At 42.2% G+C, this 16318-nt stretch overlaps 1 protein-coding gene across 2 annotated transcripts in view; it reads left to right on the top strand.

The window, feature by feature from the left end:
- mapk8b (mitogen-activated protein kinase 8b) overlaps positions 1 to 16318 on the top strand; it is a 76343-nt gene that overhangs the window by 37910 nt on the left and 22115 nt on the right. For both annotated transcript variants that reach the window (XM_084077372.1, XM_084077373.1), the window contains exons 3-6: positions 2187 to 2316; positions 3291 to 3349; positions 8813 to 8951; positions 12708 to 12873. In XM_084077372.1, the coding sequence (XP_083933498.1) occupies positions 2187 to 2316; positions 3291 to 3349; positions 8813 to 8951; positions 12708 to 12873 (494 nt within the window). The remainder of the gene's footprint in view (positions 1 to 2186; positions 2317 to 3290; positions 3350 to 8812; positions 8952 to 12707; positions 12874 to 16318) is intronic.

Below are 16318 nucleotides of genomic sequence, written 5' to 3'. Positions count from 1 at the left end.
CCCTCGGCAATAAGAAAAATAAGTAGCCTAACCAAAAATAACGGTTAGCACAACACAACATAATGCTACTTTGTGGCAGGGAGTGTTGCTTTGTGAAAAGTGCCTCTATATGAAAAAGTGCGTCATTTGAACAAATAACAACTTAACACAGCTTTACTGCCGCCCTGTTCTCTTTCTTTCACTTGTTGCCCCACTTCTCACTCTACCCTCTTTGATTAGTGAGAGAAATGTAGTGTAGCTTTTGCTTGTCCTGCCAGTAGAATCTAGGCTGGAATGGAGTCTGTGTCATTCTCATGAATAGTGTGTGGGTTCTCGTTGGTAAGTCTGGAGCAATACTTCATTTTAATGATGTTCGTGGTGGTGGAGAAGGCTGCCTCACAAACTACGTGTGTGGAGGCAAACACGGTCAAGGTGTGTGGTGCTATTTTGGTTAACCCATTGAGACCGGGAACGCATCTGTGTGTCATTTTAAGATTTCTTTGGCTATTCAAAAATAGCAGACATACAAGCTCAAAGAGTGCCGCACAATAGCTTGTAGATCTGCTATATTTTTACATTTTGTGCAAATCTTTGAATAATATATTTTTGAAAGCAAACATTTGTAACTCAAATCTTTGCTTCTGGGGGGGGTCCCTTGAACAACATATTTTGAGATGGGGGTCCGCGGCCAAATACATATATTTGTGGTCCTTGACATGGAAAAAGTTTGAAGACCACTGATATTATAGCAAAAGTTTTTTCAAAAAACTGTTAGGATTTAGAAGACATTTATAGAATCCCCCAGAAGCAAAGATTTGAGTTACAAACATTCGGTTAAAAAATGCATATTCAAAGATTTGCACAAATGTTCAAGATTTTTCAAAAATAGCACATCTTGAGCTTGTACATTTGCTATTTTTGAATAGCCCAAAGAAATCCTAAAATGACACACAGATGCTGTCACGGTCTTAATGGGTTAAACCAGGGGAAACCGTCTGTGTGAACATTGCAGGGGATACTAAGTCACTCAAAATACTGTCTTGTCTGCCGGCAACATCTGCCGCCTGGAGATCAATCAGTTCCATCTGGAGACATGCAGCATGTTGCCCTCCTACAGGTCTGTGTCACCTGCTTTGAAAATTCCCCCGACGACGTCTGCGACCAACAATGGATTCTGAAAGAGCAGGAGGAGCTGCGGTCGCAGGGAGAAGCTGCCTACGTGCTTTCTGAAGTTTCCGAAATCTATGAAATCAGCTTGTGTTAAAATGTCCACAAAATAGCTGTTTTTGTGCGACAAATGTTGTGCGACGATGTGTGAAATGGCATGAGTGGGTTTCAGGGATTGTTCGGAAAAGTAATCGATATGAAATAATCGCTAAAAAGATAATCAATCATTGCAGCCCTAAAGCGAATGGATACAGGAAGAGTGGGCACCTAAACAATGTGGGCACCTCAATGTTTTTTTTTTTTTCAAACTGTACAAAAAAATAGGAAAATGGTCTTAATTAATGTAAAGTATACATTTCATTTCAATGTATGGTTTCACATGATTACATTAATTTCCTTTTTTCCCCTTTTTTTCTCTTTAACATATTCCACAAATGAAAAGGAGCAGGAAGAAGATAAATCTTATTATACCTGCCCCTATCTTCAATTAAAACTCATTAAATAATAGATGATCTGTCCAATGGCTACAAATTAGAGAACAAAAAAAAAAAGAAAAGAAAAAATTGCTATCCAATTCATCATTTATACATTTTCCCTTAAACACTTTCTTAAACTGAAACGTCATTGTACAACTCTTCATCTCCTTGCTTTGAGAATTCCATAACGTTCTACCTGTAACAGAAATACACATTATGTTGTCCGAGCAAACTGATGTTTAAAATCAAATCATCTTCTGTGGTCCTCATCCTCTGAACTGAACTGAAATAACTTATGCAACTGTTCTGCTAACACTCTGTTTTTCGCTTTGTACACAACTAATAATATTGTGAATGATGTGAACATGCACGTTACATCATTATCAGACCTAAATCTACCCTTCAACTTCTTTTACTTACATTACATACAGTACATACAATCGGCTGAAGACAATCTCTCAAGAAAAAAACCCTTGGTGGAAACGGAAAAGGAAGAAACCTCCAACCTGTGTGCCCAAGTCACACTAGTGTTGACGTGTTTGTTTCTCCTCCCCTGTACTGCAGTTCATCATATGACCACAACCTGGAGAGGAATGTCGCCATCAAGAAGCTCAGTCGTCCCTTTCAGAACCAGACGCACGCCAAGCGCGCCTACAGAGAACTGGTGCTCATGAAATGTGTCAACCACAAAAACGTAAGAGACACGCACGCACGCACACACACGCACACTCTGCCACTGTTCATATACTTGTTTTCTGGGCTCTGACCGTGTGTTGTGTGAGTTTTGTGATCATTTTAAAGTGTTGCATGCCTTGCTGCAAAGCTAATGTTCATTTATGGATGCCTTGGACATACACATGTGTTGAACATATTGCATGTTATATCTGAGATTAATATCCTGTCTATTACTTTTACTGCTGTTAGTTGTGACCACTTTCATTGTGGCATCCTGATGTTGGACATGCCATTATAGCTGAAATCTTTCAGAAATGTTCAGAAATTGTGAAAATAGACAATCTACAAGCTCACAATGCGCCATAGTGTGACACGCTGTGAGCTTGTAGATCGTCTATTATCGCCGCATGACACCATCATGTGACATAGTATAAAATAGGGGCTAAATTGGTTATTTAAGTTTTACATTATGTTAAATGACAGGGTATCATGCTGTATGTCTGAATACTAAACACAGGATGTTGTGATGGTAATAAAATGATCATCATTCACAATGATTTCCAGAGAAATGCATCATTTTGGGTCTGCCTTGAGTGGCCATTCTAAAATGAAACATTACAGATAATGTGCCACTGCTGCGCAATCTCATATGCAAACCCATTTCACTAAGTCTAACGCCTTTCGCTCGAAAATAGCCAACCTACAAGCTCACGACGCGTCGCATCCGCGACGCGTCGTGAGCTTGTAGGTCTGCTATTTCCGAGGCGCGACACCGTCGTACGACAAAGTATGAATCGGACGGCTTAATCATAACAATGTAAATGTCACCGCGTACTCTTGTGTCTCTGCCCGTGACATTTCACTGATGCAGTGCTGGTTGTTTTCACATGCTGAAGGGCACGAATGTTATTCATTACAACTACCCCCCCCCTCCCCCCTTCTGCATCCTATGATAATAATAATCATTTGCGCTTTCTTTTTTTATTTGTGCAGATCATCGGCCTATTAAATGTATTCTCGCCACAGAAGACGTTGGAGGAGTTTCAAGACGTGTGAGTATACTTCCCTGTGTTGTGCAGCCAACACGTCCTGCTGTGTTGGGACAACAATATTCGTCTCTGTCGGGTAGAAACCTTGTATGTCCATGAGAGTTACTTTTCAGGACATGGAAAGAAAATAACCTGTGTTCCAATGGATCCAGTCAGTGTTGTTATTTTTCATTCACAAGCTTAACCCATTAAGACCTGAGGCGATTCTTAAAAATGTTTTCTAAATCCTAACAGTTTTTTGAAAAAAATCCCCAAAAAAACGTTGCAAGATTAAAAAAAAAAAAATAGCAGATCTACAAGCTCATAGCGCGGCACTCGGTGCCATGCTTAGAGCTTGTATATCTGCTATTTTTGAATAGCCAAAGAGATCTAAAGTGACACAGATGCATTCCAGGTCTTAATGGGTAATACTTTTAATTGATTCTAAATGTTTTAAAATGCACAGACACACTTAGCCACTTTAACCTTCACTTTACAAACTATTCCAAAATATCAAAAATAGTCATTCTACAAGCTCACACAACGTCTTGCGATACCACTGGTTCTCAAAGTGGGGTCTGGCGGGGACCCCCAGGGGTCCTTGAGGGGGGTTCCAGGCTTCCCCAGAAGAATGTGTTAATATAGCATCCAAATGAGTTTAACTACTTTAACCCCTATATCAGCTATTTGAAAATAGCCGATCTACAAGCTTGTAGATAAAAAAACATAAGGTTTATACCTGACAACAATGATATAATAGTGCGATCTCTACCTTGCTTAAAGCCATTATCTGAAGGTTTTATATCCATTTTCGCTCTCTGTCTGTGTGTCTGTCTCTCTCTCTGTGTCTCTCTCTTATGGTGTTCAGAACAGTATTGCAGTGCATTTCACTGTGATGACTACCTACATCCGGTTAAGCATTCTGAACCCCGCTGACCTGAACACTGTTCTACAGTGGACCCTTCATTTAACACCGCTCATTCTGTGCTTATATTTAGCATTAGATGAGTTTAGTACACTAGGTGTGTGTGTGTGTGTGTGTGTGTGTGTGTGTGTGTGTGTGTGTGTGTGTGTGTGTGTGTGTGTGTGTGTGTGTGTGTGTGTGTGTGTGTGTGTGTGTGTGTGTGTGTGTGTGTGTGTGTGTGTGTGTGTGTGTGTGTGTGTGTGTGTGTGTGTGTGTGTGTGTGTGTGTGTGTGTGTGTGGCCGCCCGCCCGCCCGATTGGAGATAAAAGGAAAAGTGGACAAAGCCTAGCCAAAGGGCTGCAGAGCACACCGTAAAATCCCTGTTAAAAAACAACCCAATTTTTATCCTTTAAGGATACATTTGGGTTCATTTTTACACACTGTTAAATTAAGTATTCTACTGAGGAGTATTCTACATCCCTTTACATTGACTGTGTGTGGTGTGCAAAGACCAGACGTGTATTCATATATGACACTGTGTAGACACAGTGGCCTTCATTTATGAAATGAATGTGCTACAAAAAAAGGTGTATGGACCTTTTAAATACAAACATTTATCAATCTGTTAATTTGACGTGTAAATAGCCTACGAATACGATCAACTCTCATGTCAAGTGAGCGCACATGAGTTCAGCGTTAGTGATTACGCTAAAGTGCGCTCTTCGCCAACTTACCATCAGCTCCCAGTACTTCAGGCATGACTTTGTAGCCATGTTACTCATACACTGAGTTGCTGGTGCCCGGGATCGAACCGAGGACCTTGTGGCACAAAGGCAAGTTCTCTACCTACCTACTGAGCTGGACCCGGACACTATTCACTTAGAAATATATAACCTATGTCAAAATATTCTACTTTGCAAAGGCCTATATCGACTTTTGTTCATAATATATCACCCTAATGTAATTTCTTTCCAAATGGCTCTCTCTTGCAATTAGCAGGGTTAACAGTTCACATAATTACAAGCAATTAAAATGTATCAATGAAAAGCAATGTAGCAGATTTTGCAGTATTTGAAAACAGCCGATCTACAAGCTCACAACCATGAGCTTCTAGATGTCGTGAGCTTGTAGATCTATTTTCCCAAAAAATAAATAATAATAAAGTTAACATTTGGAATATTCTTGAAACATTTTAACAAGGCAGATTGTGTATGGGGGTCCCTGGCACAAAATATCCTCAGATGAGGGTCCGCGGCCAAATACATATTCATTTGGGGGGTCCTTGACATGAAAAAGCCAGAGAACCACTGTGTGTGAAGACCTCTACTCATGCATAAGACGTGCGAGGATATTTCTCTTCTATTTTATCCCATTAAGACCGGGAACGCATCTGGGTCATTTTAAGATTTCATTGGGCTATAAAATATCAGATCTACAAGCTCATAGCGCGGCACCGAGTGCCACGCTATGAGCTTGTAGATCTGCTATTTTTGAAAAATCTTGAACATTTGGGAAAATCTTTTAATATATATTTTTCAAAGCGAACATTTGTAACTCAAATCTTTGCTTCTGGGGGATTCTACAAATGTCTTCTAAACAGAGGTTTACTTTTTTTTTTTATGTTGCTATAATATCAGTGGTCCTTTTTTCATGTCAAGGACCACCCAAAATGATATGTATTTGGCCACGGACCCCATCTCAAAATGTGTTGTTCCAGGGACCCCCCAGAAGCAAAGATTTGAGGTACAAATGTTCACTTTAAAAAAATATGTTATTCAAAGATTTGCACACATTTTCACGATTTTTCAAAAATCGCAGATCTACAAGCTCATAGCGCGGCACTCAGTGCCGCGCTATGAGCTTGTATATCTGCTATTTTTGAATAGCAAAAGAAATCTTAAATGACACACAGATGCGTTCCCGATCTTAATGCTTTATGTGGCCACCGGGAGCTCGGCAGGAGGTCGAGGATACATCCGTTAAAGCACAGCCAACCAAGTAGAACGATGCCAGCAGTGTTGGCGGCTATCAACTCCGGAGTCCCTTTCTCTGCGATATATTCAGTGGCCCGGGGGACGCACGGCTCCTTTGTTTTATAAGAAACATCAGTAGTGACACGTCTCCAGGACGGCTCGCCATTTCCTCTGTGATGCGTTAAATTAACCCATTAAAGACCCGAGGCCGATTCCACAAAGTGCCTTCTAATTCAGTGGTTCTCAAACGTTTTTTGTGCCAAGGACCCACAAAGTATATGTACTTGGCCGCGGACCCCCCCCCCCCCCGTCTGAAAATGTTTTGTATCAGGGACCCCCCCTAAAAAAAAATCGAAATTATTCATAAAGATTTGACCACTTTAAAGATTTTTCTAAACATTTTCAAAAAATAGCAGATCTACAAGCTCGCAGCGCGCCACTTAGTGACACGCTATGAGCTTACAGATCTGCTATTTTTTGGTGCTATCTTTTCTGTTCTAAATGAGTTTTTGGGGAACATCGAAAAGGACACAGATGCTTTCCCGGTTTTGATGGGTTAAATTACTACTCAAAAAGTCGCAGGGGTCTGCCATCAGAATAGCCATACCAAGGGCCCCCGGGCGCCACATCAGGGGCCCTGCAGGGCCTCCGGCACACCATTGGTCCAATCCTTTCCGAACTCGACAATTGTCATTACAATTGTCACACCAAAAAACCTACATTTCACACATATGGGACACTACAGCACTGTTTTTCACACATATGGGACACTACAGCAGTGTTTTTCACACATATGGGACACTACAGCAGTGTTTTTCACACATATGGGACACTACAGCAGTGTTTTTTCACACATATGGGACACTACAGCAGTGTTTTTCCACACATATGGGACACTACAGCAGTGTTTTTCACACATATGGAACACTACAGCAGTGTTTTTCACACACATGGGACACTACAGCAGTGTTTTTCACATATATGGGACACTACAGCAGTGTTTTTCACACATATGGGACACTACAGCAGTGTTTTTCACACATATGGGACACTACAGCAGTGTTTTTCACACATGTGGGACACTACAGCAGTGTCTAACATTTAAAATGGCCATAACTCGGTTACCATCGCTCTGATCAGCGCAATATAGGACTGGATTTGAAGGCCAAAAAAGCTAGTTTGTCGTATACCCTGTGCGCCTTTTCTTTTTACCAAGCCTAAAAGCAAAACTCAAATGTCATTTTATTCATACGACAGAAACGCAATTAAATTGTTAATTGCAATTATTTGAGCGACAATTAATCGTCAAGTAAAATGTAATAATAGTGACAGCCCTATAATAGAGTAGGAGCGCAGGTTCAGCCGTGCCCAAATACGCACACAGGCGTGGTGGTGGTGGTGGGGAGCTTGACTGTTCACGCCAGAGAAAGTGTGTGATATTCTGTCCTGGGGGTTCTGTACAGTATTATATTATAGGAAGGGTTTATATACAGTCTAATGGGGTGACATTGGATGTTCAGATGGCAGCCAGAGAGCCGTGTGTGTGTGTGTGTGTGTGTGTGTAGGCCTGTCACAATTATTATATAATCACCTGATCGCAATTATTTGAGATAATCGTAATTATCGTGCGGAATCATCAGTTTCCATTCATCTGGACATTAATCTGCAATTTTTTTCAGTGTATGATTAAATGTAATCATTAAATACATGGCCTGTTCTGGCCATAGTACATTATTTATTTTTATTATTGGTAGTGATCATTGTCAGGCATTTCTTTGTGTATTTCTAAGTTATTTTTCTAATCTGCCCTGTGCAGAAAAAGGCAAACAGAAGTTGTATTTGTATTACCGGTATGTCCAATGCCAAAAATGCCACAATTAAATTGTTATTTATTTACATGATAATTAATCTACAAGTCAAATTTCATGATCGTGACGTGTGTGTGTGTGTGTGTGTGTGTGTGTGTGTGTGTGTGTGTGTGTGTGTGTGTGTGTGTGTGTGTGTGTGTGTGTGTGTGTGTGTGTGTGTGTGTGTGTGTGTGTGTGTGTGTGTTTGTTTGTTTTAACCTCCCGGTTGTCCCTCCCTGCAGGTACCTGGTGATGGAGCTGATGTGTGTCAATTTTACAATTAGCAATTCAGGCATTTATCAAATGCTGTTATGAAAAGCGACTTAACAGTAAGCAAGGTCAAAACACACATCAAATGCAGGGAGACAGTGTAGTGCCTCAGTAAACTAGGATCACAGGTAAACCAAGAACCTAGCATCTGCCTAAACAATATTTTAATCAAATTTTTTTAACAGAAAAACAAGCCTTTGTAACAGAAACATGAGAACAAATGACCGTGGTATGTTTACATCGTCATATCTACGTCAGTTGCTAGCATCAATCGCGAAGACGGTTATGGGGGAGTGAAGTGCTGAAGGCTCTCCACTGTGTGTGTGTGTGTGTGTGTGTGTGTGTGTGTGTGTGTGTGTGTGTGTGTGTGTGTGCGCTTGTGTTTGTTTTGAACTGCAGGTACCTGGTGATGGAGCTGACGTGTGTCTATTTGTTTTGAACTGCAGGTACCTGGTGATGGAGCTGACGTGTGTCTATTTGTTTTGAACTGCAGGTACCTGGTGATGGAGCTGATGGATGCCAACTTGTGTCAGGTGATTCAGATGGAGCTGGACCACGAGCGTCTGTCCTACCTGCTCTACCAGATGCTGTGTGGCATCAAGCACCTGCACGCTGCTGGGATCATACACAGAGTGAGAGAGAGACACACAGACACACACACACACACACACACACACACACACACAGTACACACACGCTCTCTGCCACTGTTCATAACGTTGCTGTCGGGCAGAAACCTTATCTCCATATTTAAACGTTTTGTGTTTTTTCCCCCGTAAATTAATGCCCTACTTGATCATACTACAGCGTCACACAAAAGCATCAAAAGTAGCAGATTCGCAATGAGCTTGTAGATCTGCTACTTTTGCTATTTTATTTATTTGATTCCTGAAAAGTACCAGTTTTGGACTTATGAGGTTTCCACCCGACGGAGATTATATGCTTGTTTTCTGGACTTTGATCGCGTGTTGTGAGTTTTGTGATAATTGTACACACACACAGGTCTCTCACACACGTCTCAAACACCTACATGCTGATGGAAACGTACACAGAGTGACACACAAGCACGCACACACACGTTTTTATTGCTGTACTTGTGAGGACATCCAACATTTCAGAATGACAATGCATTTCACGAATGCCATTTTCTTTTCAAAATAGCATTTTATTATTATATTTTTTCCCCCCAAAGATTTATCTTTGGGAAGCCTTTATTTTTATAGGACAGTAGTCTGACAGGAAAGGGGGTGAGAAAAATGGGGCGTGACATTCAGCAAAGGCCGTCGGGCTCGGGACTCGAACCCGCAACGCACTGTCAGGCTACATTGATCCTAGGTGCCTGGACCGCTACGCCAGCCGTCCAGGCCAAAAATTGCTATTTTTAGCCATTACCTGGCCTGAAGCTTGTTAGATATGCTTGTTAGGCCCTTGTTATGCCTGATTTATAATAAATCTGGAAACCTCAAAATAACCAATCTGGGAACCTCTAAATACCCAGGAGGGGCACCACCTCCTTTTTTGTGTGTAGAAACAGGAACTCTGATTGGCTCCTCCCCTTTCTTAGTCCACTTCCTCCCGGGGGCCTTTGGATTTATTCCTACTAACGACAACACTACAGTACATGTTTAGGGCAGTGGTGCTGACAGAATCTGCTGTTAGCAGGATCTGTCTTGAGAGATTACTAAATACCTAAACCCTAACCTGAGTCTTATTCTAACTGTAAGCCTAACTCAACCATTAAACCATAAGACGTCCATTTCTCTTGTGAGCACCAGGACAATTGTTCTCAGAATTATTTCTGAAATTCTGCCATACTTGGGGACATTTAGCCCTCACAAGTATAGTAAGTGGTGGAAGAAGTACTCGGATGTTTTACTTAAGTAAAAGTAGCAAATACCACAAGGCTACTACTAAAATGCTTGAAAATAGCAGATCTACAAGCTCACAACGCGTCGCATCGCGGCGCGTTGTAGCTTGTAGGCTATTTTCAAATAGCCTATGCATGAAATAGGGCTGAAGTGGCTAATGTATGTTTTATGATATAATGATTTATATTTGAAAATTTGGAGTAGAAGTAAAAGTATTGAAAATTGGAAATACTCTAGTAAAGTAAAAATACTAAATTGTATTTAAGTAAATGTACTTTGTTACTTTCAACCACTGGTAATACACGTACGCGCACACACACACACACACACACACACACACACACACACACACACACACACACACACACACACACACACACACACACACACACACACACACACAGAGAGAGAGAGCGGTCTTTCAGCCTCCAACGGAGCAGAGAGTGGTGTAACAGTGATCGCTCCCTTTGCTTGACCGAGCAGAACTAACGCGAGCCATAGGCGGAGGGACTGGCGAAGGCTCGCACGCAATGCAAGCCCCCCCCCCACCCCCCCCCTCTCAAAGTGAATCACATATTATCCCCCCCAAAGACAGCAGGCACACTCTGCATCACTGTCCTGTCTTGTATCTCACAATGGGACTGCTTTAGCTCGTTCATAATCGTTGCTGTCGGGCAAAAAAAAAGCCTTGTGTCTCCGTATTTCAACTCTGTTTTTTTTTTTGCCATACTTCATCTTACAAGAGTGTCGCACAAATGTAGTGGAAATGGCAGATTTACAAGCTCACAAGGCGTCGCAAGCGTGTAGATGTTATCGCTATTTTAACTTGTTAAGCCCATTTAAACCGGGAACACATCCGTGTAATCACATAAACCATTATTTTATACTTTGGATATTCAAAAATAGCAGATATGCAAGCTCATAGCACGGCACCGAGTGCCGTGCTATGAGCTTGTATATCTGCTATTTAAAAAAACATTTAGAACATTTTTTTAATTTTTTTAATCCCACAATTTTGTAACCCTTTTTCACCCGGTGCCAATTATCTAAGTGATCCTGGGCGCTGCACTCCCCCCACCAGCCTAGGGAGCCCAGGGCCGAGCTCATGCCTCCTTCAATGCATGAGAGCCAACTGACCTTCTTGTCACCTGACAGGGTTCCCTGGTTGGACATAGCGCGTGGAAGGAACACGTTATTCCAACCAGTTCCTTTCCCCTCCATCAGGCGCCCCGGCTGTCATGGGGGAGGCGGTATAGCGACCAGGATTACTGCATGTTTTTGTGAGGGTATTAACTACCCTAGGAGACCATTTTAGGGGAAACATTTTTCTTTGCTTCTGGGGGGTGCCTACCTGGTACGAAATATTTTCAGATGGGGGTCGCAGCCAAATTCATATAACTTCGGAGGTCCTCTTGACATGAAAAAGTTTTAGCATCACTGATATAGTAACATACGTTTATTAGAAGACATTATGAAGAATCAGAACCTCAGGCCTTAATGGGTTAAAGGATTATAATAAAGGAATAGTTTTGGACTTACAGTACAAGGTTCCCACACGACAGCAACAATATACTGTAAACGATATACTAGAACCAATGATCTAGATGACATTTAACCTTCATTTTAGCAACCATCAGCATTAACTAAAAAGACCAACTATACAGTAGATGACAGCCTAATGTACACATCATTATAACTGGCTGCTGCAGTAGCATTTGTTCTATACATCAAGCATAACTGTCTGGGGAAAAAGCTCTGTGACAGCATTTGAATTCAGAGCCACAAAACAATGGTTTTGTTAGAACCTAATCATTCTGAATGTCAGTAAAGAGACAGTGTTTTTAGAGCTGTCTGTCCATTCCTCTCTGAAATGCATTTATTGCCAGCTTAGGTGTGCAAAAGGCTCAACTATACTCAACTGGATCTCTCACACACACACACACACACACACACACACACACACACACACACACACACACACACACACACACACAGGCTGCAGTGAATGTCATTTATTTCCACATTTGAAGCTTCAATTGAGGTTATCAAATGAAGATTCAAACATGTCTTCATCTTTTATGATGCCATCCCATCATGAAAACTCTCTGTCTGTGTATGTATGAAGTGAATAATGAATAAAATGTTTGAAAATAGCAGATCTACAAGCTCACAACGCGTCGCGATGCGACGCGTTGTGAGCTTGTAGATCGGCTATTTTCAAATAGCCTAGGTATAAAATAGGGCTAAAGTGGTTAATGTATGTTTTATAATGTAATACCTGCAAAGGAACTAGTAACTAAAGTTTTCAAATAATTGCAGTGGAGTATTAGTACAATATTTGCCTCTGAGATGTAGTGGAGAGTAGAAGTCAAAAATATAGACAATTGGAAATACTCCAGTAAAGTAAAAGTACCTCAACATCGTACTTAAGTACAGTACTTGAGTAAATGTACTTAGTTACTTTTACACCACTGTCTTTGGGTAACGTATCACGTCCCCTGTTCCGTTTCCGTCCTGTAGGACCTAAAGCCCAGTAACATCGTGGTGAAGTCCGACTGCACCCTGAAGATCCTGGACTTTGGCCTGGCCCGGACCGCCGCCACGGGTCTCCTGATGACGCCCTACGTGGTGACGCGCTACTACCGCGCCCCCGAGGTCATCCTGGGCATGGGCTACCAAGCCAACGGTGAGCGAGCGCCGGGAAAAAACAAAAGCCCTTGATTTTACTTTTTAAGCAACTGGCCAAATCGGAGCGAGAGTTGAGCTACTTACTGTAACTACTGTACTGTAACTACTGCTCTATACCGCCTAACGCTGAGCAAAGCTTGGCCTTAACGCATGGCCCGCCCACAGGGATGTATTTTGACAGCGCACACACACACACACACTTGTATTACTATACTTGTGAGTACATCGACATTTTACGACGGCATTGGAAATTGCGGGAAATTGCCGAAAAATAGAAGCGTGTGTGACATCGCCGTATAAAAGAGGGAAAACTATTAACCCAAACCCCTAACCTCTGAATGTCTAATCCTATTCTCAACTCCACAAATCATTAAACAATCAATGTCTATTTCTCAAATTAAAGGGATAGTTCACCAAAAAAAAAATAATGTATCGGTTAGTCACCCCATGGAGACTTGAATTAATGGATATTTTTTTGTTTTTGTTGCATTCCCAAGCAAATAATTTGATGACCAGCGGGACCGGTAGGCAGCGGTTCCGGTAGGAGATACAAAGGAGACTCTTTGTGTCTCCTACCGGAACCGCTGCCGGTCATCAAATTATTGGCTCAGGAATGCGACACAAACACAAGAAATATCCATGAATTCAAGTCTCCATGGGGTGACTAATAGATAGTAAAAAAGTCATTTTGGGTGTGAGCTATCCCTTCAATATACTTGCAGTATGTACTTGAGGGGACTTTTGTTCTCACAAGTATACTAACACACACACACACACACACACACACACACACACACACACACACACACACACACACACACACACACACACACACACACACACACACACACACAACACACACCCCTTTGCCTCCCTCTTCCTCTAAGGTCACAGCTCCGTGGGGAGGAAGTTGGCACGTTGGGCAGTGCATGGTGGGATACTTCCTGCTTTGAGGAGCCCATCCATCCACCTTTTGCAGCTGCAAGCAGCTTGTTGTTTGATGTTTTATTGAGCTACTGTACCACACAGTACACCAGTGTGAATAATAACACACTGGCTGTGTGCACGGTGACTCAGGCAGTCGGTCAACTGCCCTCCTCTGAGACACAGAGTGAATAGAAAGAAATGAAGCCATCTCATAATGAGGATTAACGAGGACTAAGTATATGAAGAGAGGTTGAAAATGGGTGAAATAGTCCTTTAACGCCACACACACACAAAGACACAAAGAGGCAGCCGTAGCTTAGTGGGCAGAGCGGCCGTCTGGTTATCGGAAAGGTCACCGGTTCGCCTCCCAGCTTCCACTATACGTTTCTAAGGGTCCCTGAGCAAGACGCAAACAGCTCCCCTCTGAGTGCTCATCATGACCGTCTGAGCAGCCATCAGCTTGGGAGAAGCTGGAACTGAAATTCCCCACCTGTGCTGTATGTGAAAGGGATTGTATATTACACAAAACTGGAATAAGTTCCTTCAGTCTTCCAGCATGGAGGTGTGTCCCTCTAAAGCATTGGTTTTGTGTTAGATGTAGGGAGGTGTAACAGAGGTTCAGTTAGACAGGTTGATAGGCCCTATGCACAGCAGCCATATTATCACTTCCTTCACAGGCGTTACCAATGATGCTAATGAAGGCTCTGTTCCATTTAGTCTAGCACAGTGGTTCTCAGATATTTCAATTTCCACGACCCCATAACTCTGAGAGTTACACATCCGTAAGGGGCCATTTGAAAACCCCTTAATGAACCATGAGGGTCCCTGGACACACATTTTAGAGTGTTTCCAGTGAGTCAACATGCACAGTATCAGCACCCTGACTCTGTTTGACCAGAATGGAACAGAGCCTTCATTAGTATCATTGGTAACACATGTGAATGTCTACACAATATGGCTGCTGTGCATAGAGCCTATTGTCAGGATCGTGCATCCAAACACAGAGTCATTACAGCGCTGGAGATGACTGCCAAAATAAAGGAAACACTGGCGTTAAAGCATCCTTAAACTCTGGTAGAGGTTTGGGTTGCATTGGCATGCTATAACTAAAAATGTTGGTGAGATATCTTCAATAGTTGCTCTGTAGATTGTTTTAAGGTAATGGAGAGAGATGAGTAAAACCTCCTTCATGACCTGAACAGACCTTATGTTCTCTGTATTGGCTTGTTCTGAATGAGCAGTGCATAGTACTCTTATACCGTAAAATCTAGAGACTACAGATGGGTTCCATCTGTATGCTCTCTGAGTTGAATTTATCACTGAGGGATTCTACTAGAGAGTCTCAGATATATTTGCTCCCTCCCTGCCCAGCTTCGATCCAACTCGCCTTTAAAACAAACTAATGACAAAAAAAACACTGACCTTAATCTTTCCTGCTGACTTGTTGCTTCTTTCTTTTGCTTACTCTCTTCTTCTCCTCACTCCTCCATTACTCCCACCCTCCCCCTCCCCTTCCCCTCCCCTCCTCCCTCTATGCTGCGCGTATGTAGTGGATATTTGGGCTGTGGGCTGCATTATGGCCGAAATGGTTCGCCACAAAATCCTTTTTCCTGGAAGGGATTGTATCCTTGGTGCTGCTTGCTGCAGCAGAGTGTGTGCCGTTTTCTTCTTCTGAAACTAAAAAAATATATATAAATAACTAAACGCAACGAAAAATAGACCTGGTTTCCTTTTTTCTTTTTTTCTTTTTTCTTAACGTTCTAATTCATTATTAATCATTTTATTTCTTTGTCATCAAATCATCTGGTAGAGATCATGTGCATAAAGCATGCTATAAAAAATGCCTGACACCTCACATGTGCAAGCACCCGCCTTCTGTCAGCGAGCGAGCGCGCACGCACGCACGCACACACACACACACACACACACACACACACACACACACACACACACACACACACAGAGTCACACACACAGTCACACAGAGACTGCCTCACCCCCACCTTCCACCTAAGCATGGTGACAAGTCACACAGAAAAGCAAACCTGAAATAGAATTGACAGTAGCTTTCTCTTTCATCCCAGTGAGGTGCAGGAGACAGACACCCTCATTAGTTCTCTCCGGCTTTCACACAGAAGCGTTGTGTAGGTGGCATGCATGCATGGCCCACAGCCGTGGAACAAGGGGGATCGTTTGGCTCTGGGAATGCTCGTGTCGTGTATTTTTTGTGAAGGCGTAGCATGAAAATCTCATACATTAATTACTGCCTGCAGTTTTCAGGTTAACCACTTAGGAGGTTAAAACATCCGCACTGGTTTTAAAGCTCCAAATCAAACAATTGTATTAACGACACAACGACCAAAGGTCTTCATCAGGCAAATGTCTGAAGACCTACAGTATATGGTCGAAACCGTGCACCATTAATACAATGGTTTGGAGCTTTAAAACCAGTGTGCGGATGTTTTAACCTCCTTGCCTTTGATTGTTGCCTTATATATACTGCACCTGGCCTAAAT

This window comes from Gymnoscopelus microlampas, assembly GCF_963454915.1.
Source record: "Gymnoscopelus microlampas genome assembly, chromosome: 14".
In the NCBI taxonomy this organism is placed as follows: Eukaryota; Metazoa; Chordata; class Actinopteri; order Myctophiformes; family Myctophidae; genus Gymnoscopelus; species Gymnoscopelus microlampas.
The sequence above is the reverse complement of the archived record's forward strand: the minus strand, read 5'-3'. Positions and strand labels throughout refer to the sequence as shown.